This window comes from Copidosoma floridanum, unplaced genomic scaffold (genome assembly GCF_036245765.1).
Source record: "Copidosoma floridanum isolate Cflo_tuat_1 unplaced genomic scaffold, Cflo_Japanese_pri ptg000006l, whole genome shotgun sequence".
In the NCBI taxonomy this organism is placed as follows: Eukaryota; Metazoa; Arthropoda; class Insecta; order Hymenoptera; family Encyrtidae; genus Copidosoma; species Copidosoma floridanum.
This window is the reverse complement of record NW_028321883.1, coordinates 23,380,191-23,402,500: the sequence shown is the minus strand read 5'-3', so window position 1 is coordinate 23,402,500 and position 22,310 is coordinate 23,380,191. Positions and strand designations below refer to the sequence as shown.

General features: G+C 41.2%; 2 protein-coding genes across 2 annotated transcripts in view; one reads left to right on the top strand and one right to left on the bottom strand.

Moving 5' to 3' along the window:
• Positions 1-11,188, top strand: part of LOC106640309 (uncharacterized) — a 48,388-nt gene extending 37,200 nt beyond the window's left edge. The window contains exons 3-7 of the mRNA XM_014354300.2: positions 6,805-7,136; positions 7,226-7,677; positions 7,772-8,295; positions 8,390-8,870; positions 8,957-11,188. Of these exons, the coding sequence (XP_014209786.2) occupies positions 6,805-7,136; positions 7,226-7,677; positions 7,772-8,295; positions 8,390-8,870; positions 8,957-9,210 (2,043 nt within the window). The 3' untranslated portion in view covers positions 9,211-11,188. The remainder of the gene's footprint in view (positions 1-6,804; positions 7,137-7,225; positions 7,678-7,771; positions 8,296-8,389; positions 8,871-8,956) is intronic.
• A 594-nt stretch (positions 11,189-11,782) lies between these two features.
• On the bottom strand, positions 11,783-17,726 carry mib2 (E3 ubiquitin-protein ligase mind bomb 2). The gene is made up of 11 exons (XM_014354209.2): positions 17,422-17,726; positions 16,892-17,266; positions 16,537-16,805; positions 15,977-16,469; positions 15,682-15,891; positions 15,433-15,595; positions 15,077-15,344; positions 14,691-15,002; positions 14,207-14,570; positions 13,654-14,128; positions 11,783-13,573 (listed from the first exon to the last, which is right to left on the bottom strand). The coding sequence occupies exons 2-11, from the start codon at positions 17,066-17,068 to the stop codon at positions 13,275-13,277; spliced, it is 3,030 nt and encodes a 1,009-aa protein (XP_014209695.2). The 5' UTR covers positions 17,069-17,266; positions 17,422-17,726; the 3' UTR covers positions 11,783-13,274.
• Between the last annotated feature and the right edge of the window lie 4,584 nt (positions 17,727-22,310).

Sequence of the window (22,310 nt, the reverse complement as noted above, 5' to 3'; positions counted from 1 at the left end):
GGCTCCTTTTTTTTCCCCCTGCCGAGATTCCACACGTAGGTGGTGACGGAGACGACGCTCGAGGGGACATGGCCTCCTCCCTTCCACTGCTCCGATGCGCATCAGCCCAGGACGAAAATAAACTCCCAGTCGCTGTATACATAATGTACGTGATGTGCATGCCCTATTATATATATATATATATATATATATATATATATATATATATATATATATATGTACTTACGTACATACATATACTCCTTGTTGAGCGCAAATTGCATGTACGTGTATTTTCGTCGTAGGTATTGCGGCTCGGCATTTTAGCCCATCGAGTTCTCTCTGTATATATTTATATTATGTTGTGTGCTTGCTCGCTAATACATCGATAAACTATATTGTATACATATCCATATGTATTCTCGTCTATCTCGTCATCTGTCTCGCATCGAGCAATTTTTAACATCGTATAATATGATACATGTTGACACGTATTTATACGTAAATTAACGCTTGTACGCGCCCAAGTATTATCATATTATACCCTCAAAGTTATACCTACCGAGTAGTCGTTTAAGTAGCGCCTCATGCGCGCCTTGTTGTGTGCCGACGCGGATATTCAGTATATTGTGGAAATTATTGCAGATGCGTTGTCGTGCGGTGTGCCTTGGGTTATCGAGTGCGAAAAAACACTTGTGTCTCTGCATCAAACTCTTCATACATGCAGACTTTTGTTGTCGAACAACAAAAACTTATTCCCCCTAAATTTTTTTGTTTCTGTTTTTTTTTTTTTTTTTTTTTTTATCATTCACTTTGCTTAATCGACGCTCACGCCAAAAGTAACTATTAATACGTGATTTTGCGCATTTGTCGTCTGTATGGATGATAAAGTGATTTTGAGGTAATAAAAAACATTTGTAAAAAATTCCATTGTATTTTTTTTTCTCACGTTTTTGTTGTACGCGATAAAAACTCGGGAATTTTTTTATCTCACCAAAAGTCGTGATGTACACTGATCGTGACGATCAACGAAAGTATTACGAGCATCGTGATCGCGATTATTTTTAAAGTAATGTATTATTGTTGTAGTAGAAAACGTATGGATAAACGAATGAAAATATCAGAGCTGGTAACCCGATGTATATCAGAATCGGATCATTATCTTATCGGTGCAATATATATCTACGAGATATTTGTCGATTAATTCCACTTTTTTTTTTTTTTTTTTTTTTTTTCATTCGCATTGTTGTTAACAAAAATCACAAATCGATAAACTAAGAATATATATGTCGCATTTTTTAATCCACATTATTATTAATAGTATCTCGAAGTTGTGCATCACACCCAAAAAAAGTTCGAGTGATGATCATTATGACAAATCTCTCGACTGCTGCCGGTTAATCGAACTACATGTACGAGAGCACGAAAGGGTTTTATTTATATCTTGGGTAATAGTACATAGTAATCAGAGGATATAAACGAGTAGAAAACATGTTATATATTATAAACACAAGAAAAGTGCAAAGTGCAATGCTTAATATGAATAAATAACTTTGTAGTGGTACATGTATATATTATGTACACGCGTATAATGTATTGTATCAAAGTAATCAGAGAGTCACTGACGACGAAGCCAAGTATAAGAGTACATATAATGAAATAATACTTAATAAGGCGTGATTTGCTATAAACGTACGGCTGACCGTACGTGAACAACGTGACGTATATAATTTAGTATATATATATATATTTGCATATTATATAACCAAGCAACGTCCGAGATGTCGAGCTAAGTATGTATTCCTGCGTGCCTACATAGGTATGTGTTTTTGTTTTTTTTTATTGCGCGTCATAAACAATATCGTGTATTCAGTTGAGCTGGTAATTGTCGTCCAGTGTCCGCAGCTCATTTATTTTTGAATTAACAATTTTTCTCGATTGGCGTGTAAGTATATAAAAAGACATCTATATAGGGAGTGTGGGTGTGCACGTGGGGGACAAAATACACGGTCCGATCGGTGCATGGTACTGCATGGACGCGCGTAGCGTACTTATTATACACAGTTACATTAGAGACGGAGGCTGTGTGAGAAAAATGCCTAGTGTTGATACACGAGCAGTTCCATAAAAAGTGACTCTCTGAACTGAAAGACTTTTTTTTTTTTTTTTATTCCTCGCACCCCACATCTGCGAACAAAAAAATGTTGTTATCTTCTACGCATGCTCTTTGGGATTTATGAGAAAATTTGTGAACTGCATTCGAAGATTTTTGAGGAATCAAGAAAAAGAAAAAAAAGTTTCTCGTGGTTTTCCCCCCCGAGCTCCTTACTTTTTCACCTCGTAAATATACTTGCGAAATTTAAATTCTACCACATGGGAAAGAGAGAAAAAAAAAAACAAATAAAAATGTGGGTTTCAAACCCCGAGGCATTTTCCGCAGAATCTCCGATATGTCCAAACGAACTGAGCGCCCCCGCGCGCTTTCCTTCGTGCCATACGAGGCGCTACTATACCCTCGACTATACCTATACGCGTATTTTCTAAATACACGGGGGTGCGGGGGAGTAAAGTCGTTCTCCGCTGAAGCTTGATGTACGTACATACATATATACTTATATTTGTGCACACGTGGGTAGTCCGAAAAGAGAGAGAGAGAAAGAAATAAAATATGACTATATACACATAATCTCTTATATATATATATGTGTGTGTGTGTGTGTGTGTACACAGTGGTAATACACGCGAGAGATACGGATCGGTCGAGGAGAGCTTGAGGAGGAACGTGGGGGTCGGCTTGGGAACGCGATAAACGCCTGCTCATCGGTGCTGCTGCTGCTGCGTTGGTGTTGTTGGTGGTCGCCTCCGCTCTCCCTTCTTCTTTTGCCTTTATCTTTTTTTTCGTTGTTCATGTTACCGTCACGTACTCATACATGTATACGAATAAAACAAAAACAAAAAAAAGTAAGGGTCGTAACGTACCCACGATCCTTACTTACACCTTTTTTGTTCGTTTTTTTGCATATACGTCCTTTCCGCTTTGGAATTTTCAAAGTGTATATATGTATATATAGTACTTGATGTTGCATGCAGGATTATTCATTAAAAATACATGAGACTTTGTGTGGTGACGTTAGCCTACATTCTGTTTTTTTTTTTTTTTTTTTTTTTTTTTTTTTAACCAAAGTAAATACTGAATCAGTGTTTTTTTGTTCCCAGCGCGCTCATCTTTACAAACAAATTCAGCAAAGGAGCGATTTTGTACTGTCCCCCCCCTCCCTCCTCCCACCTATGAATCGATACACGTGCAGTTATTAGAAGCGAATTTATAAATATTCCAAACGATAATGATAAGCACAGGTATACACGATGTGTGATTCGATTTATAGCTCTCGGGCTCATTGGTAATTCATTGCATTTATATGCAGATGAAGAGAGGAACGAGAGTGAGATGTAAAAAAAAATTTTTTGAATGCCATTGGAATACCGATTCGAGTAAAACGCGTATACGCGCAAACTGAACGTTCTTGTGTTGAATGGTATACATAGTAGTAATTCAATAGTAATTAGCTGTTAATAAACGACTACGTATAACGAATAACAATATTAATAGTAATAATAATAATAATAATAATAATTGAAGACCGATTGTAATTCAAATAGGTTCTTCCGTTATCTTGACAGTTAGAAGCTTCTTGCGCGCGTTGTAACGGTCAGAGCCGGTGAAACCTGTTAAATTCAACTGTAATTCATACGTAGACGGTATATGCGTACACGAATATATACATGTACACTGTGGTGTCCCGGAAAATGAATTTTGCGGACTCTTAGTTTTTGGATAAAATTCAGACGTTTTGGGGATGAATCGATTTCAAAAAAAAAAAAAAAAAAAAAGTTCGGAATGCGAAACAACGTTTCTAAAATTTTATTTATCACATCGAAGCGTATACTATGTGGAAGGTGAAAAGAAGCTGAATCCGTACATCAATTATATAAACAAAAAAATGAAGAAAACATCACGGAAAAATGTTTAGTATACATTGGCAATTTTGCCGATGTGCAATAAAATCAACGCGAGCTTTCGGTTGTCGTTCAAGAGCCCGTGTGGTGGTCCGTCATGGAGATATTCGATTTTATCGAGACTACTCCTTTAAAAAAGTTTTCCAACAAAACTCGAGCCAATTATAATACATTCTTGCAAAACGTTGCACATGACCATTGACGGTAATTGTATGTACACCGCAATTATTGCGCTTCAAAGTCCTCGATCGGTATGGGTTTTGATCAAAGTTTATAGGCAACAACTCGTCTGTTAAAAAATAGTCTATGAACTCAAGTAATAAAACGCGCGTTAAAACAACAACAACAAGCCATTCCTGTAAATTTTTTGGACAGTATATTTATAAGATCGCCTTGTCGTATTTTATTGACATGATACGTTTGTCATTTGGGGTGCACCGAGGCACAATATATTTACATCCTCATGCAAAAACCATGTACATGTGGTTTACAGACAGTGGGTATAAGTACACCTATACTATGTGTGCTCCAAAAGTATACGCATCAGGTATAATATATATTGTACAGCGTCGTGGCCATTTGGCCGAAAGGAAGTCCGTGAGGTGTTCCGGAGCCGCTAGGGGTTCTCTCTCTCTCTCTCGCTATATACCTGTACGTATGCACGCGCAGGGAGGTTTCCTCTTTTCCTCCGCATAGGTCTTCCTCCTCTCTCTCTCTCGGCGGCTTTATTTATTATTATACATCCCTGCCTTTACACCTCCTTCTCTTTTTCTCTCTCCGCTAGTGCGTTATATGTATACGCACACTCGTATTTTACATATATATATATACACAAATGCTGTGCTTATGGTATAAAAATTATATATGGATGCAGTATAACATATATCGCAACTATAATAGCGCCGTCGTCACAATCATACCGACTACTGCATATATTATGTCGCTCGCTGCACCGTCATTCGTCGTCCACCACACACAACGCATTCATATATGTATATACAGATGTATAAACTTAACCGTGCGGTATTATATACATATATATTATAGCGACCGCGCGCGCTCGTGTATCGATTTCCCTCATATCTCCCCTCGGGGGCTGTGCACCACGGCCTGGCTGGGGCTCCTCTCGCCTCGTCCGTGCCCCGCACCCATACGCACAGGCCGCTCTGCTGCCGTGCCGCTCTCTTTCCCATGTATAATATATATACTCATACCTGTGTGCGTGTGTGTCTATGTATATAAAACACGACGATGCAGGAGCGGGACGCCGGCAGCAGTACCCAAGAGCCCCCCCCCCCAAACACCAGGGGGGACCCTGCCTTGCCTTGCCCCGTGTATATACCTACTTGGCCTGCGGAATCCTTACCGACGCCGCCAACGCTGAGTTTTTAAACTGGCTTCCTTCAAAGTGCTTCGTGTTTCTCTTTTTTCCTTCTCTCTTTGTTCATTTATATATATATACATGTATATGGGTAAACCAGCTGTAGCTCGCAGGTGTATCTCTCTCTCTCTCTTTGCGGCCCAACTCGCTTTTATACCACGGATAAGCGATGCTCGGACACATCTGGAGAGCCTATCAATTCTTTTGCAACTTTTTGTAGCCGCAAAATTTGACGACACCGTAGGTCGATCATTTTATTCCGCAATCGACGAAAAATGGCACCTTTTTCCCGGCCAAATGTATAAAATAATGAAAAATGCACGATAGAAGCGTTGTATGATACGGTATGTTTGCGCAATATTGTGGTAGTGAAGCTTTTTTTTTGGACTTTCCATAGATATAATGTGTATGATCAACCGATATGGTGTATCGGAGCGATGATTCCACTTGTTAGTAATGCGCCATGGCCAAGATGAATCGTTGGGCTACTCGATAAAAAGTAATATTCATACCATACGAGCGTTTCAACATAAAAATTCTTGATCAAAGTCGTCGATTTCGATTGAAAATAAGTAAACAACATTTTTTCCTGTAGACGGAATTTTCGTGTTAATCTTAGTGGGGGGGGGGAGGAGGGGGGCATCAACCCATTTATTCCTTCATCCGAAATTTCGTCGAGTCGATTGAGTTATACCAAGAAAATAAAGTTTTCTAAATCCAATTCTTTGTCAGAAAGCTCAAAAAAAGCTGTCTCTTTTTTTTCTCTTGGAATGCAAAAATATTGACGAATCAAATTCATTGACCCCAAAGAGTTTTTTTTTTCTTTGTTGGAACTGCTCCCACATATTACAATAAACATGTGCGCGTGCTATTTTTAACCGAAGAGTCGCAAGCGTATACTCGAAATTCAATGCGAAAAAAAAAGCTTTTTTTTTTTTTTTTTTTCTCTAGCAGAGCTGGTTTTCCGACTCGTAAAAATATATGGTTTCGCGCAAACAACAGCTGCAGCAACAACTCTATACCCAGCAACGCGATTTCCAGCGACCGCGGCCTGCTGCTCCCTTTGGCAAAACATTTCGACGCGATGAGTAGGTACACACTCACCAACCAACAGCCGCGTCGGCGAATCAACCGGTTCTTCGCGAGTGACGCAGGCCGTATTAGAAGGAAACGAAAAAAAAAAAAAAAAAAAAAAAAAAGAGCCTACCTCGATACGCGAACCTCGACTCTCGTCCAGCTCATTCGGGGCATCGCACAAATACCTGTACATACATATATATATATATATACGTGTATCGTACACCGCTGCGGGCGTCGTTCGTAAAATGGTTATACAGGGCAAACGTATGCGAGCAAAGGCCACGAGCCTCTCTCGTGGTAAAGATGAAACAAAAAAATAAATAACAATAAAATCGTCTCGATTGCAGGCCCAACGCCCGGAGCAGAGCGTCATGCAGGCCCTGGAGAGCCTGAGCGACTCGCAGGTCAACGACTTCCTCTCGGGCAAGGCGCCCCTCAACCTCACGATGCGCCTGGGCGATCACATGATGCTCATCCAGCTGCAGCTGTCAACTGTGACGCCGGCCGCCACTAACACTACCAGCACCGCTACGAGTACCAATGGCAGCAGCAGCAGCGTAACGGGGCCGAGCCCCTCGCAGGCACCACCGCCTCCTCAGCCACCACCCACGACTACTGCCCACTCGGCCGGTCCCACCACTGTGGTGCCGTCCGAGCCGACCCTCGAGCCACCCTCCAGGTGAGTTGTCGTCGTCGTCAGCGTCTATTGACTTTTTTATAAATACAAACGATTAATTGGTTTTTTTTTTTTTTTCAAATCATCATTAGGCGCTCCGCCACGGTGCAATCGGCGGTGTCGACGCCGCAGGGCTGCCCGCCAAAGATTTCCTTGGCTTCGCTCTCATCGGCCGCGCCTACGGTCATAAGCTCCAACTTTTTCCCGAGCTTGAGCCCGCCCAACACACCGACTTCGCCCAACACGCCCGGGCTCGGTCCCTGCTGTCACTTTCCCCCGTTCCAGCACTTCCAGCACGCGACGTCCGTCACGGCGTCGAGCCCAGCCGCGGTGGTACAGTCCCAGCCGATGACGCCCCCCGCCACGCCACCCGGCACTACCTCCAAGCAGACGTCCGTCGCCGTTGGCTTACAACAACAGAACCGCACGGTCTCCTCGTCCTCGCGCCATCTTCGGAACCCGCCCTATCACCATCACCATCACCACCACCACCACCACCACCATCATCACCATCACCACCACAGGGTTCGGAAAATCGGACAAGGTAAATACTACCTGCTGGGATTGTGTTGTATCATTGCCTTTACACTTTGTTTGTTGAATTGTATATATAACCACGCGACACGTTGTATTTGCAGCGTCGAGGCCGCCTTGTCCGTCCTGCACCGCCGAGCCAGCGGAGGCGTTGGCAACCCACACGAGCCCCACAGAAACATCATCGTCAGCAGCAGCAGTCCAACAGTCCAAATGTTCCGAGTTCTCGGGTTTGATACTCGGCCAGTGCGACTGCTCGAAATCCACCTCGTCGACACCAAAGAAGAAGCCATGCGCCGCCGGCAGCCTTGTTCCTCCCTCACCTTCCCCCCAGCACGTCTATCACAATTCCCTGATGCAGGAAAGCGGGGGCAGCATGCCCTCGAGTCCAACTGGCAGTACCAGCAGTAGCTTTAACAGCGGTAACAGTTCGTCGGTACCGTCGACGCCAACGACCCCGACGACGCCCACGTACCTCGAGAGTCCGGAAGTTGCAGCAGCTGCCGCCGCCGCCGCAGCTGCTGCTGCTGTTGACCCGAGCTCCAATCCCACGGCTACCCTCGACACCCGAGCGCTCGTCGAGGCCTCGAGGAATCTCACCCAGAAGCTCAAACAGCTCTCCTCCGAGGTAACTACTATTTTACCACCCTTCTTCGATACCCTCTGTTGTAATTAATTAGTACAATCATTGCTTATATAATTATCGGTTGAAATCTCGCCAGGAAAACGCCAAACGTCGCCAGGGAGCAATCATCGAGAGCATGCACCACCACGGTAAGGGTGTTTACACGGGTACGTTTAGCGGCACCCTCAATCCAGCGCTGCAGGACCGACACGGCCGACCGAAGCGAGACATCAGCACTATCATCCACATACTGAACGATCTGCTGTGCGCCACCCCGGCCACGACAGCCGGTCACTACAGGTATCATCACAGGCAACCGAGCAGTCATCGTTTGGCAACCGCACCCGGAGCCCCGGGCTCCGTTCCCACTGCCTCGCAGCTGCATCAGCATCAGCAGCAGCAACACCAACAACAGCAATCACCAGCCAGCTCGATGTTCACTGTCTCGTCAAATAGTTCGGCAGCGACGTCGGCCGCCGCGGCTGCGGTGGCGTCCAACGCGAATTCGATTTCTGACGCCGCTCCCGTGTGTTCCGACTCCTCCTTCTCGACCGCGGCAACATCCGGGTACACTAGTGGTAAGTTTCAGTTGCTACTTACAATTTTTCTTCTTTTCTTTTTCTAACTTGGCAGTTTTCTTATCAAGTATTTGTGATGCTTTCAGAAGAACTTTCCAAAGAAAACGAGGCGACCAAGGGAAAAATGCGACGGCTTCGTTTGGTGATGGAGCAGCGCCGTGAAAAGATGCGCGCCAGGAGGCAAGCGCGCGCCGCACCCTACACGACGAAATGGGCGGCCGTCACGCCAGACCCCAACGCCAGCAACACGTCGTCCAGCTCGAGTGGCGGCAAGTCCCCGAGCGATCCTCAGAACGAGCCCGAGCTCCAGCCTTGCAGTCCCGAGCCCGTAGTCGCCTAACAAGCATCGAGGCATCGAGCAATGATAATACACGATTTCTTCATTATTACTGCTCAAATCCAATGATAACGAACTTTTAAACCAAACAGTGATGCTGCTGTTGTGCTAGCCGGTTCTGCCAGACGACTTATATATATATAATAATAATTATTATCGATAATGTTGGCTCGTGAGCAGAGCGGTCTGCGGCCTGCTGCTTGCTGTTAATCGAATTCCCGTGATCAAAAGGAAAACACATGTGTAATCTCTCTTTGCAATTATAACATTAAATTAAGGAGTCCGGGTACTGCTGAAAAACCACAACTGTGTGTGCGTGTACAGATCATCAGCAAAGAGTCATCCGACTTACTACGGTAGACATTTAATGTTAGACATTTAATATCTGTGTGCTGTGACGCTTTTGTTCCTTTTAAGGCACTTGTTTTTCCAAGTTATATTATTATTATTATTATTATTATTATTATGATTATTATTATTATTATTATTATTATTATTATTATTATTATTATACTATTATTACATGTATACCTACTGCTAGAGTTTTGCTGTTATATTGCGAATGACTTTTAAGAATTTTTAGTACTCATATTTTTTTTCATGTTTTTTATATGATGAACACAACGATTCTTAAAGGTTGCGCGGTATTCGGACTTTTTGATTTTGCGTAGTTTTTGTAGTAGGTTGATTTACGGATTTGCAAAGCAGTCGTGTATTTGAATAAATACTAACACACGTTTAAAACGTCTCATACTTGGAAGTTTTGATAATTATGTCGAAGGGCAGATCGATAAACGGTATTAGTACATATTATATTCTCGCACGTGAGCGTAAATGCACGAACATGTGTAAGCGAAGGATCTTCTTTTATTGTAATATTGATGAAATTCTTTTATTATTCCACTACAGTGAACATTATTTAAGTGGCTTATGATCCTTACGTCTTGATGACTTGCCCTTCAAACACTAAGCGTTTTATAATACAAATACTTTGCGCCATCGATTTATAGGTAAAAAATTTGAATGCTATATTATGAAGAAGAAAAAAAAAAATGTAAATTCAGGAGCAGGTCCTAATAAGTAGAGTTTAGACAAAAAACAGTAAAAAAAAAAGACAAAAAAAAAACTAAAATTCTTTGAATGACCGGATGTAACATGAAGCGTTTAAGTTTATCACATAGTACGTTATACAATACATTTTTAGCATTAGATTTAGGTTTTACTTTGATCATTATTATTATTATTATTACTATTATTACTTTACTCTTTTTATTTTTACTATTGCTATGGTCATTATTATTAAAATTATTATTTTTATCATGTTGTAACATATACTATTGACAAGTACCAAAATAAATAAATAAGAACTGCTTGCTAAGTCAAGTCTTATTGCAATTTCGTTTAAACATGATGTTTGAGCGTCACGACCACGGCGTTATATGTTGTGTGCTTGTGTTATCATTGTTGTTACTATTATCGCTCTATTTAGTAAGGTACATTAGATGAAATTAGTTGACGAGCATCTCTTGTGCGATCTCTTGCAAGTTGGATTTGTATCTATTCTAATAATCAATTTTTAATGAAATGTGATTAGAAAAATATGCTAAAGTGATTCTATTGAATGGTAAAATTGAGGTTTTTGTTGATTATTTCATTGCGCTGTTCACAGTTTTGTATTGTAAATCATTTTTGTAGTACGTATAGGTTTCGTGATTGAAATACAATTGATTATTAAAGAAAATAAAATGAAAATTGTAAAAATAACCCGTGGTCTCTTTGATGTTGCGAGAGAAATTCACCACAACGTGATTCTTCAGTTGTTGATACATTGAAACATGAACATCTTGAACAACTAGAACGTATCAATAATAATTATACCAGAAAATTTCTAAAATTAATAAGTGACATCACTCTAAAGTATAGTTGAAAATTAATTTGAGATAAAAATATTTACAAATAATGTACAATAAACATTAAAGCAGTACAGTGCATATACAAAATTTAATAAAAAATATGCTAAGAAATACGATTTTTTTTTTTTTTTTCATCAACTTTGAAATAAATCTTATTTACTTTCGTGTAAAATTCTGCTAACTGCTGTTAGGGAAAATTTTTAGCCATGAGAGTAACAAGACCCTTGGAGGAAACCTGATTTGGACAAAGAAGTCAATAACGTACTAGAACACTTGATACGATCCTGACTTATCATCCACATCCATGGAAGCAACATACACAATATACGTCATTGTTTCAACAAATTGATGAATGAGAAATTTTTTAAATTACCCAAAACAACTTTATCTGAACAAAATTTATCTTTTTCTCGCTGTGGGGTCTAATGCTTACCTTTTGCTCTTATCCTTTGCGTTTATTGTGACCGTAGCTAAAATTATCAGTTAGATACAAATACTTAGATAAAGTATATTTCATGCAATGCTACGTTAGTACAGGCAGCAAGCTTCTATTGGTATTTTGGTAAGTACGATAAAAATATGCCTGGAAAGCTTATGACGGTCATCGTCACATTTGTGCAGACGTAAACAAATTGTGGCTTACATTTGTGGTACAAAATAAGTTAATTTCAATAGATAAAAAATCTTTATTGAAGCCATAACATGCTAAGCTAAATTAATTAAAAAATAAACAGTATTTGAAAAAGTGGTTCTAAGAAAATTTAAAAGTTTCTTGAAAAAATAATACATCATGTACACCATCCCGATTGGAGCGCCTGGGACCCGTCGAGTTTGTTATTTTTCACGCCTGAATTCTCAACGATATCGCTTTATAAGCTACGACTGATATTTTTTCCGGCGTAGTCTGTGCCCAAGAGGTTGCATACGCTTCAAAGCTTAAAAAAAAAAAAAAAAAAAAATTCAAAGTCTTTTTGAGACTTTGAAATTTTTATGACTTTAAAAGACTCTGACGTAACAAGTGTTGTGCGTATACCACTTTTTTACCTCCAGCTTTTTCAAGAAGCCAGTTTTTAAAAAGGCCTATATCGTAAGGTAAAGTTTATTTTAATAATACATCGGAAACCTTCACTTGATACATAAAAGTTGGCTAAAGTCATTTTAATATCTCTATAAACCTTAAAGCCATCAAAAATCATTGAATGACTTGAAGAGTATTTTAATAATTTTTTTCTCGACTTCTGGAATGCGCAGCCCCTACTTTTTTACACATTTTTTTTTAAAATTTATTATTTTTGTTCAGGTACACAGCTAGACTGAGTGGACGGTTGTCATCCCAATGTTTACCAAAAGTTCTAGCAAAAAAATTATCAACCTCATTGGATGAGTTGATTCAAATAAAATAGGGATATGTCGCAGAAGATATGACGCGCTGCGAAAAACGCGTCAAGGCCGCTTTTATTGAGTTGCGAATGTTAGGTATTACAAATTTCTTGTAACTATTTATTAAATTCATAATTTTTATGGGTCACAAATACATCTAACAAAAAGTTTATCCGAAAGGACATAATAATGTCGTCACACGCGCTGATTTATAAACTTCGGTTATAACTGCGGGTCAACAGCAAGACAAGGCTATATCCTAACAAGAAAAATATGAGAATGCATGTCGGAAGTCGGAATTTATTCAACTATTTATATTGACGGGAAACGTGATGGTTACTTATAAAATAGCGCATCGACTTGCACCTTGCGAAATCGTTACAAATGTTCTCTAAATTTGTTAATCATATGGCACGATATGGTACGTAGATACGGTAAAAAATTGAAATTTCATAATATAAAGTGTTTTGGCAGTTTCCAGTTATGGGGGCTATAAAACTTGCATCGATCATTATCGGTCATTGATTACATGACAACATTTACCATTTACTTTCTTTTCGTTTGTTGAATACTGAGTACGGAGTAAACAAATAACTATCAGTCGCTATAGAAAAAATTTTTATTAATAAACCAAACAAATTTTTTGGAAGATTGAACACAGTATTCAACAAACAAAAATTTAACGTGATGTTGACGAATTTAATCCTACGTAATACCTAAAGACGCATGTATTATTGTTTGTTTTCAACAAGCTCACACATCCAGAGAGCCTCTTCAGTACAAATTGATTTTTTTAGTAATGGCTTGGCGGCACATGTGACACGTTTTCAAAGGTGCCGCGCAATGCTCGCAGGCCCCATGACCGCAGAGAAAAGCCACGTTACGTCGACGCTCCATGCAGATACTGCACATATTCGCCTCCTCGAGATCTGCTATTCTCGTTTCCAAGTACCGCAATCTCTCCAAATCCTTGTCCTTCACCGTCTTGTCATCCTTATTTTTGTCCGGATACGCGTTTTTCGCTTTTTCTCGCTCAACCTCGTCCTCCGACTCCTCCCTATTCAAGTGTGAATCTAAGAAAGAATAAGTTCACGGTTTTTCACATAATTGTGGAATGCAACAGCAAATAAAATAAAAACCACGCGATTCTTACTTTGCAGTACAGCCGCTGGCTTGCCAAAAGAGCAACCACAGTGCGCGCAATTTATCGATCCGCCGCTCTCGCCTGGACCCAATTGGTTCTCCTGATTGACAGGATTGGGAGCGCCAGAGCGCCTCTGGCAAGTGTTACAGTCGGCCGAAGGGGCATGAGTAGAGCTCCTGATGGACATTTCGTTGTCCGCGCTCGTGGGCTGCGACGGGGCCGTTTCGATCTGGTAAATCGGCGGCTCCGAGCTGTCGTTGTCGGAGACCGGTCTGTTACTGCCACCGTGGGATTGCTGACGGTATGATTTGACGACGTTAACAAATGGTGCAAGCGTCGCGTCAGCCAGCAAAAGATCCTGAGGCGTCAGCCCTTTGGAGTTCTTTGCTTGCTCAAACATCAGGCCACTGCTATCGACGCTCATCAAGAAGCATGCGAGAGTCAGCTCCGTTCTCACCCCCTGCTGCATCAAGCTTTGATGTATCTGCACCACAATATACACCCAGGGATTAATATAAACCTGTATTTTCAAATGTATAAAAAGCAAAATTGAGCTCCTCACCGCGTGCAAAAGGGGAGCGTCGCGACAGCTGGGCACAGTGACGCTGTTGGCCTGGCACTGGCACTTGGCTATGGCGAAGTGGAGGGCCGTGTCGCCGTCCTCGTCGGTGCTTGAGATGTCGGCGCCGTAGTTGACAACCAAAAGCTCGACTACGCTCCACTGAAATTGGGAGGCGGCTAGGTGAAGCGGGGTTTGCTTGCGGTTGTTGCGGAACTCTATCCGTGCTCGACCACCCGTCGCCGTGATTAATAGTATTGCTACTTCCCGGTGCCCGTTTAGCGCAGCCAGGTGTAGGGCTGCAAAGCCATCCTCCTTTTTCACGTCGATCAGCTGGCACGCTCGCTGCACCAGTACTTTCATGGCGCTGAAAGTTTTATGCATGAGGAGGGTTGTAACTCGGTATAGATAAGAAGCTAATTTGAGGTGTGGGCTGCTCTAAATGTTTCTTTTTGCAATGAAAAATGGGAATAAAAGAACAACTTACTGCGCGTTTCCCTTGAGCGCGGCGTGATGTAGAACGTTGAAGCCACGCTTGTTGCGCAATGTAAAGTCGATGCGCTCGCAATGGCAGAGGGCGTCGATTATGGCAACGGCTTCTTTCCCGATAGCGTCGTGCAAGCTCGTGTCGCCGTACGAGTCTTGCAAATTAACGCTACAGTTGTGCCGGATAAGCGCTTTCACGCAATCCAGATGCTGTTTGTTCACGGCCACGTGGAGAGCGCTGCACTTGCCGTTGTTCACCGCGTCGATCGCGGCACCACGCGCAAGCAACAGCTCCATTATTTCCGGTTGATTGCTGTAACGACCGCAGATGTTTGTAACTAATTTGTTGGTATACTCATTCGTTTCTATCATTTGTAAATAACGAACCCAAAAGCCGCGTAATGAAGGGGCGTATCGCCATCCTCATCGACTGCAAAGAGAGAGGCTCCCGCGTTTAAAAGAAGAACGCACAGCTCCCGTTGTCCCTGATGGGCAGCGACCTGCAAGCAAGTCTTCCTTCCGCCGTCGGGCCCGCCTCGAGCATCCACCCGTCCGGGATATTTCCTTAGGAACTCTTTCACTGCGGGAATACCCGCGTTGCCTCTCGCCGCCTCTCTTAGCACCTTTTCGACCTCTGGATGCTCGTTGGCCGTACCTGCAGTTTATTGATTGTTGCAAGATACTTTTTGACTCGGATGTATCTACAGAAAAGTATATTGGTAACGAGTTCAATGCCAACCTACCTCTAGTAATAGGATCGGTACCACCAGTAGCGCTCTTGGACTCAAAATCTGCTGGAATTAAAGTAACGCTAAGCGGATTAAAGATCCACGTGTGACCATCTATTTGTACTCTCAAGTCCCCATCACCGTATATTTTAATGACTTTGCCGGTTTTACCTAGAGCCTGAAAAAAAAAAAACATTTGACGATTAAGCCATGATTTTACAATTACTCACTATAATATTGTATATTATTTCTGTTGGTACACACAGGTTTCATAACATCTATCCACTCGCCATGACCTCTCTGATAATGCTTAACCGCGTCGGCATCTAATTTTACTCTAACCATATCGCCAAGGGCGAAATGTTCTTTACACTTGACTATTGTTAACGCTCCCGGATGAAAAGTCCATTTGTGAAAGCCTTCATATTGCACGCGAATATCACCCTTATCGGTAATTCGATGAACAGTACCAATCTACAACAGTTGCAGCAAGAAAAATAATTTTAAAAAACATGATGAATGTTGAAGTGTGTGATTTTACATGAATTTTCGTCAGTACCTTTCCTATGTACTCGGCCATCCTCGGATTCCAGCCACCATGGCCAGCTTGCATAGTTCTTAATGTTTCGACGTCTACCACAACTTTCACTCTATCTCCAACGACAAATGCAGCGTTACAAGGATTACTTCCGTTCAATGTACTGAGAGCGGCATTGTCGTTCGAAGGTGCCACGACGGTAGGTAAATACTGACCCAATAGGGGCAGGTGTTCCTTGTAGTAGGTGCCACAGGTGCTTTCCTCGACGTAACACAAATCTACACAGCCTTTATACCCCAATCTGTAAACGTTGGTATTCCCGGAGCTCCACGTTACAGTAGCGACAGATCTGCTTTCGTTGTCCCAGCCCCTTATGTCTATGACTCTTCCAGTTTTTCCCTGGCCGCCGTCCTGATTGCCCCACTCCCAGTCCGGCCCCCTTTTGACTTTGGCCCCAATGAAGATTCCCTTTAGCGCTATTTTTGTACAATTCTCTCTGGTGGTCAACTGCACCCTGCAAAAACGGAATAATTATTATCGCGCACAAAAATCCACGCACAGTTGAAGAAGCAACAACCGACCCTGCTGAATTCGGGGTGAGAAGCCTCTGAAAGGCATGCTTGATGTCGTGCACGTCCGACATGTAGCACTGAGTGCATAAATCGTAATCGAAGCACTGTGAGCACTTCCAGCGCATGCCAACGATGCCGTGGCTTTTGCAGCCATCGCAAATGATGTTTGAGTGACTGACCCCGGTCGCTGCGTTGTCAAAAATGAAGAGATCGTACGCGTCCTGGTAGCCAACGCGGTAGTTGCTCTTGGAGCCGTGGTCCCATTGTACGATAACAGTCTATCTTGCAATCACCAAGTTCATTAGTTAATAATTTTTTAGAATAACATACCGTCTCCAATACTCGTAAATTCAGTAGCGTTTACCTTATCGGGCGTCTTGTTAGCGGCGTGCGGCGACGAATTCGAGGCCCCGCTGCTGCTCCCAGCACCGCAGGCTGGCTTACCGATTTCCACGACTGTTCCCGCATGGCCTTCACCACCATCCTGATCGTTCCACTTCCAATCGCCGCCTCTGACGACTCGCAGACCGATTTCCAGCATTACTCCCTTTTGCGTCTCCTCAACCTCGACGGCTCTAGAGAGCTACAAGCTCTTGAAGCTCCGAGGGAGGACTTTTTCAGATGCTTACCAGCGACCCTTGGATCTCGGATCGCCTCCAAGGGTGAATCGAAGATGATTCCTTTTTTCAATTAAGGCTGCAGTCGAGAAAACAGAGCAGCTCCGAACCATCGTGACAATCTGTAAGAAGGTTTCACGTTATACCATTGAACAGATTACAGACAGCTAAAAGAGTGTTGATAAGTAAGTTATTGAAAAACATAAAAATGGAGATCGAAGGATGAATGTGCGGGAGTGTCGGAGCACGTATAACGACAAGAGTAGAGCTTACGAACCTCGGGATATACTTTCAAGCTGAGTCCAGGATAACGGCGAGCGAGAGCAGGGTCCTCGGCATCGACGGACATGTTAATCTGGACTCAGACAGTCTTGGCACTCACGGCAAGCTTAAATTATTATTATATCGAAAGCTCTTGAGTGTGACACTGTGAGTATGAGTAAATCTGACAGCTGAATACTAGGTTCGTTTATGGCTTGGAACAGTTGGAAGTTGGAACAGCTCTCCGAGCTTCACGGCAAGGCACATGCATTAATGCTTCGAGCTGCATAGTATTACAACAGTGCATGACCCTGAGAGCAACTGCGGAGAAGCTGAGAAGCAGAGGAACTTCAAACATTGCTCCGATGAGCAAAGCCCCAAACAAACCTACTGACACTACAGTACACGCAGGCTGCGTATTCCGCAAATGCTACTGCCCCTGCTGCCATCAGTTAAGTTACGTAGGTCGTGGTAACGCCGCATAGTCGGGCAGCGCTAGCGTCAGCTTGTACTGTCAGTGGGTTCTGCGTTCCGCATGACAACAAACTTCGATATTTTTTGCTGTTTTCACGTTACCACGGGTGTAATCCGCAATCGCCGCCAGCAGTTACATATGTACGACGTGACAACGTTGCGTGGTTGGGAGCGCTACTGTCGATTTACTGGTGATGTGATCCGCAATCTCACCAGCAGTAAAGCAGACGACGTCGGTCTACAATAACTCTTTTTCGTGACATTTTCTGATTGTAAACAAAGCAAAGCAGACGATAGAATGTCGGAAAATGTCACGAAAAAGAGCAAGTATACTATGGGTGTATTCCGCAAATGCTGCCAGCAGTTAAGTTACGTAGGTCGTGGTAACGCCGCATGGTCGGGTAGCGCTAGCGTCAACCTGTACTAACTGTCGGTGGGTTCCGCATGTCAACAAACTTTGATATTTTTTACTGTTTTCGCTCCCATGCCATCTGATATTTCGGAGTTTGTTGACATGCGGAACCCACCGACAGTTAGTACAGGTTGACGCTAGCGCTACCCGACCATGCGGCGTTACCACGACCTACGTAACTTAACTGCTGGCAGCATTTGCGGAATACACCCATAGTCCGCAGGCTAAGTATACGTCCTTAACCGCCTTTTTCACTAACGTTTAGAATAATGATTGAGACAATCAATGATTGTATCATGAGTTTTTGTATAAAGTTCAATTTATACAAATAAGTTGGTAAATATAGGCACACATGATTAATATTTAAACATTTTAAGCTGTATAAATATATAACATAGATTCCAAATATGCATTATTACCGCTGGAATATGCTAACAAAACCAAATATCCGTCTTTCTCACCCAGCAAAATAATAGGTATCTGTATAATCCTGTATCAATTTATTGCACACATGCGAAATGTTCAATGACAGTAAACAATGACATAATTTCAAACTTTACTTTTAACTCTTCATTTCACACGTAATTTTACAATGCAATTGATAAATTATTATTCATACAAAAGTATTAATATTCTTATAGGAGGTCGATTTTCAGGCAAAAGATTATTTGTAAACTTGCCGTAAACAGCACAGCCAATGTCAACTTTTTATTTTCTATCTACACAACTAGTTGCGGCTGGTTTTAGCGTTTCAGATTTCTAAACTAAAAAGTGGCCCTAAAATTCTGAAGGAAAGCTTTAGATATTTTAGGCCCTAGAGCCATGTTGTCAATTATAAACCAGCCGCAACTAATTTCATAAATACAAAATAAAAAGTTAACGTTGTTTGCACTGTTTGCGTCAAGTTTACAATTCATCTATTACCCAAAAGTGTAAATATAAGGGAGGTCGATATTGGTGTAAAACATACACTGCAAACTTGCCGCAAGTAGCACAAACATCGTTAATTATTTATTTTGTATCTATTTCAAGAGTTGCGGCTGGTTTATAAGTGATTAAACGGCTCCAGGGCTAAGCTGCCTAAAGCTCTCCATCAGAATTTCAGAAGCAATTTTTGGCCAAAAAAATCACTACCGCTAGATGGCGCTGATCCAAATGATTATTACTACTTGTAGTAGAGCCATTTGATCAATTATAAACCAGCCGCAACTGATTTTGTAAATACAAAATAAAAAGTTAACATTGTTTGTACTGTTTGCGGCAAGTTTGCAATGCACCTTTTATACGAATATTGACTTCCTATATATTTATACTTTCGGGTAAAAGATACATTGCAAACTTGCCGCAAACAGCACAAACAATGTTAACTTTTTATTTTGTATTTACAAAATCAGTTGCGGCTGGTTTATAATTGATCAAATGGCTCTACTACAAGTAGTAATAATCATTTGGATCAGCGCCATCTAGCGGTAGTGATTTTTTTGGCCAAAAATTGCTTCTGAAATTCTGATGGAGAGCTTTAGGCAGCTTAGCCCTGGAGCCGTTTAATCACTTATAAACCAGCCGCAACTAATTTCATAAATACAAAATAAAAAGTTAACGTTGTTTGCACTGTTTGCGTCAAGTTTACAATTCATCTATTACCCGAAAGTGTAAATATAAGGGAGGTCGATATTGGTGTAAAACATACATTGTAAACTTGCCGCAAGTAGCACAAACATCGTTAATTATTTATTTTTTATCTATTTCAAGAGTTGCGGCTGGTTTATGAGTGATTAAACGGCTCCAGGGCTAAGCTGCCTAAAGCTCTCCATCAGAATTTCAGAAGCAATTTTTGGCCAAAAAAATCACTACCGCTAGATGGCGCTGATCCAAATGATTATTACTACTTGTAGTAGAGCTATTTGATCAATTATAAACCAGCCGCAACTGATTTTGTAAATACAAAATAAAAAGTTAACATTGTTTGTGCTGTTTGCGGCAAGTTTGCAATGTATCTTTCACCCGAAAGTATAAATATATAGGAAGTCAATATTCGTATAAAAGGTGCATTGCAAACTTGCCGCAAACAGTACAAACAATGTTAACTTTCCATTTTGTATTTACAAAATCAGTTGCGGCTGGTTTATAATTGATTAAATGGCTCTACTACAAGTAGTAATAATCATTTGGATCAGCGCCATCTAGCGGTAGTGATTTTTTTGGCCAAAAATTGCTTCTGAAATTCTGATGGAGAGCTTTAGGCAGCTTAGCCCTAGAGCCATTTAGTCACTTATAAACCAGCCGCAACTCTTGAAATAGATACAAAATAAATAATTAACGATGTTTGTGCTACTTGCGGCAAGTTTGCAGTGTATGTTTTACACCAATATCGACCTCCCTTATATTTACACTTTCGGGTAATAGATGAATTGTAAACTTGACGCAAACAGTGCAAACAACGTTAACTTTTTATTTTGTATTTATGAAATTAGTTGCGGCTGGTTTATAAGTAATTAAATGGCTCTAGGGCTAAGCTGCCTAAAGCTCTCTTTCAGAATTTCAGAAGCAATTTTTGGCCAAAAAAATCACTACCGCTAGATGGCGCTGATCCAAATGATTATTACTACTTGTAGTAGAGCCATTTAATCATTATAAACCAGCCGCAACTAATTTTGTAAATACAAAATGGAAAGTTAACATTGTTTGTACTGTTTGCGGCAAGTTTGCAATGCACCTTTTATACGAATATTGACTTCCTATATATTTATACTTTCGGGTAAAAGATACATTGCAAACTTGCCGCAAACAGCACAAACAATGTTAACTTTTTATTTTGTATTTACTAAATCAGTTGCGGCTGGTTTATAAATAATTAAATGGCTCTAGTATAAGTATAGTAATAATCATTTGGATCAGCGCCATCTAGCGGTAGTGATTTTTTTGGCCAAAAATTGCTTCTGAAATTCTGATGGAGAGCTTTAGGCAGCTTAGCCCTGGAGCCGTTTAATCACTTATAAACCAGCCGCAACTCTTGAAATAGATACAAAATAAATAATTAACGATGTTTGTGCTACTTGCGGCAAGTTTGCAGTGTATGTTTTACACCAATATCGACCTCCCTTATATTTACACTTTCGGGTAATAGATGAATTGTAAACTTGACGCAAACAGTGCAAACAACGTTAACTTTTTATTTTGTATTTATGAAATTAGTTGCGGCTGGTTTATAAGTAATTAAATGGCTCTAGGGCTAAGCTGCCTAAAGCTCTCTTTCAGAATTTCAGAAGCAATTTTTGGCCAAAAAAATCACTACCGCTAGATGGCGCTGATCCAAATGATTATTACTACTTGTAGTAGAGCCATTTGATCAATTATAAACCAGCCGCAACTGATTTTGTAAATACAAAATAAAAAGTTAACATTGTTTGTGCTGTTTGCGGCAAGTTTGCAATGTATCTTTTACCCGAAAGTATAAATATATAGGAAGTCAATATTCGTATAAAAGGTGCATTGCAAACTTGCCGCAAACAGTACAAACAATGTTAACTTTTTATTTTGTATTTACAAAATCAGTTGCGGCTGGTTTATAATTGATCAAATGGCTCTACTACAAGTAGTAATAATCATTTGGATCAGCGCCATCTAGCGGTAGTGATTTTTTTGGCCAAAAATTGCTTCTGAAATTCTGATGGAGAGCTTTAGGCAGCTTAGCCCTGGAGCCGTTTAATCACTTATAAACCAGCCGCAACTCTTGAAATAGATACAAAATAAATAATTAACGATGTTTGTGCTACTTGCGGCAAGTTTGCAGTGTATGTTTTACACCAATATCGACCTCCCTTATATTTACACTTTTGGGTAATAGATGAATTGTAAACTTGACGCAAACAGTGCAAACAACGTTAACTTTTTATTTTGTATTTATGAAATTAGTTGCGGCTGGTTTATAATTGACAACATGGCTCTAGGGCCTAAAATATCTAAAGCTTTCCTTCAGAATTTTAGGGCCACTTTTTAGTTTAGAAATCTGAAACGCT

Coding starts and splice junctions, on each gene's coding strand:
- mib2 (XM_014354209.2), bottom strand. CDS start 17,068: ATGCTGGAAATCGGTCTGCGAGTCGTCAGAGGCGGCGATTGGAAGTGG. Junction 16,806..16,891: donor CTAACAAGACGCCCGATAAG/GTAAACGCTACT, acceptor ATTGCAAGATAG/ACTGTTATCGTACAATGGGA. Junction 16,470..16,536: donor CTCACCCCGAATTCAGCAGG/GTCGGTTGTTGC, acceptor CCGTTTTTGCAG/GGTGCAGTTGACCACCAGAG.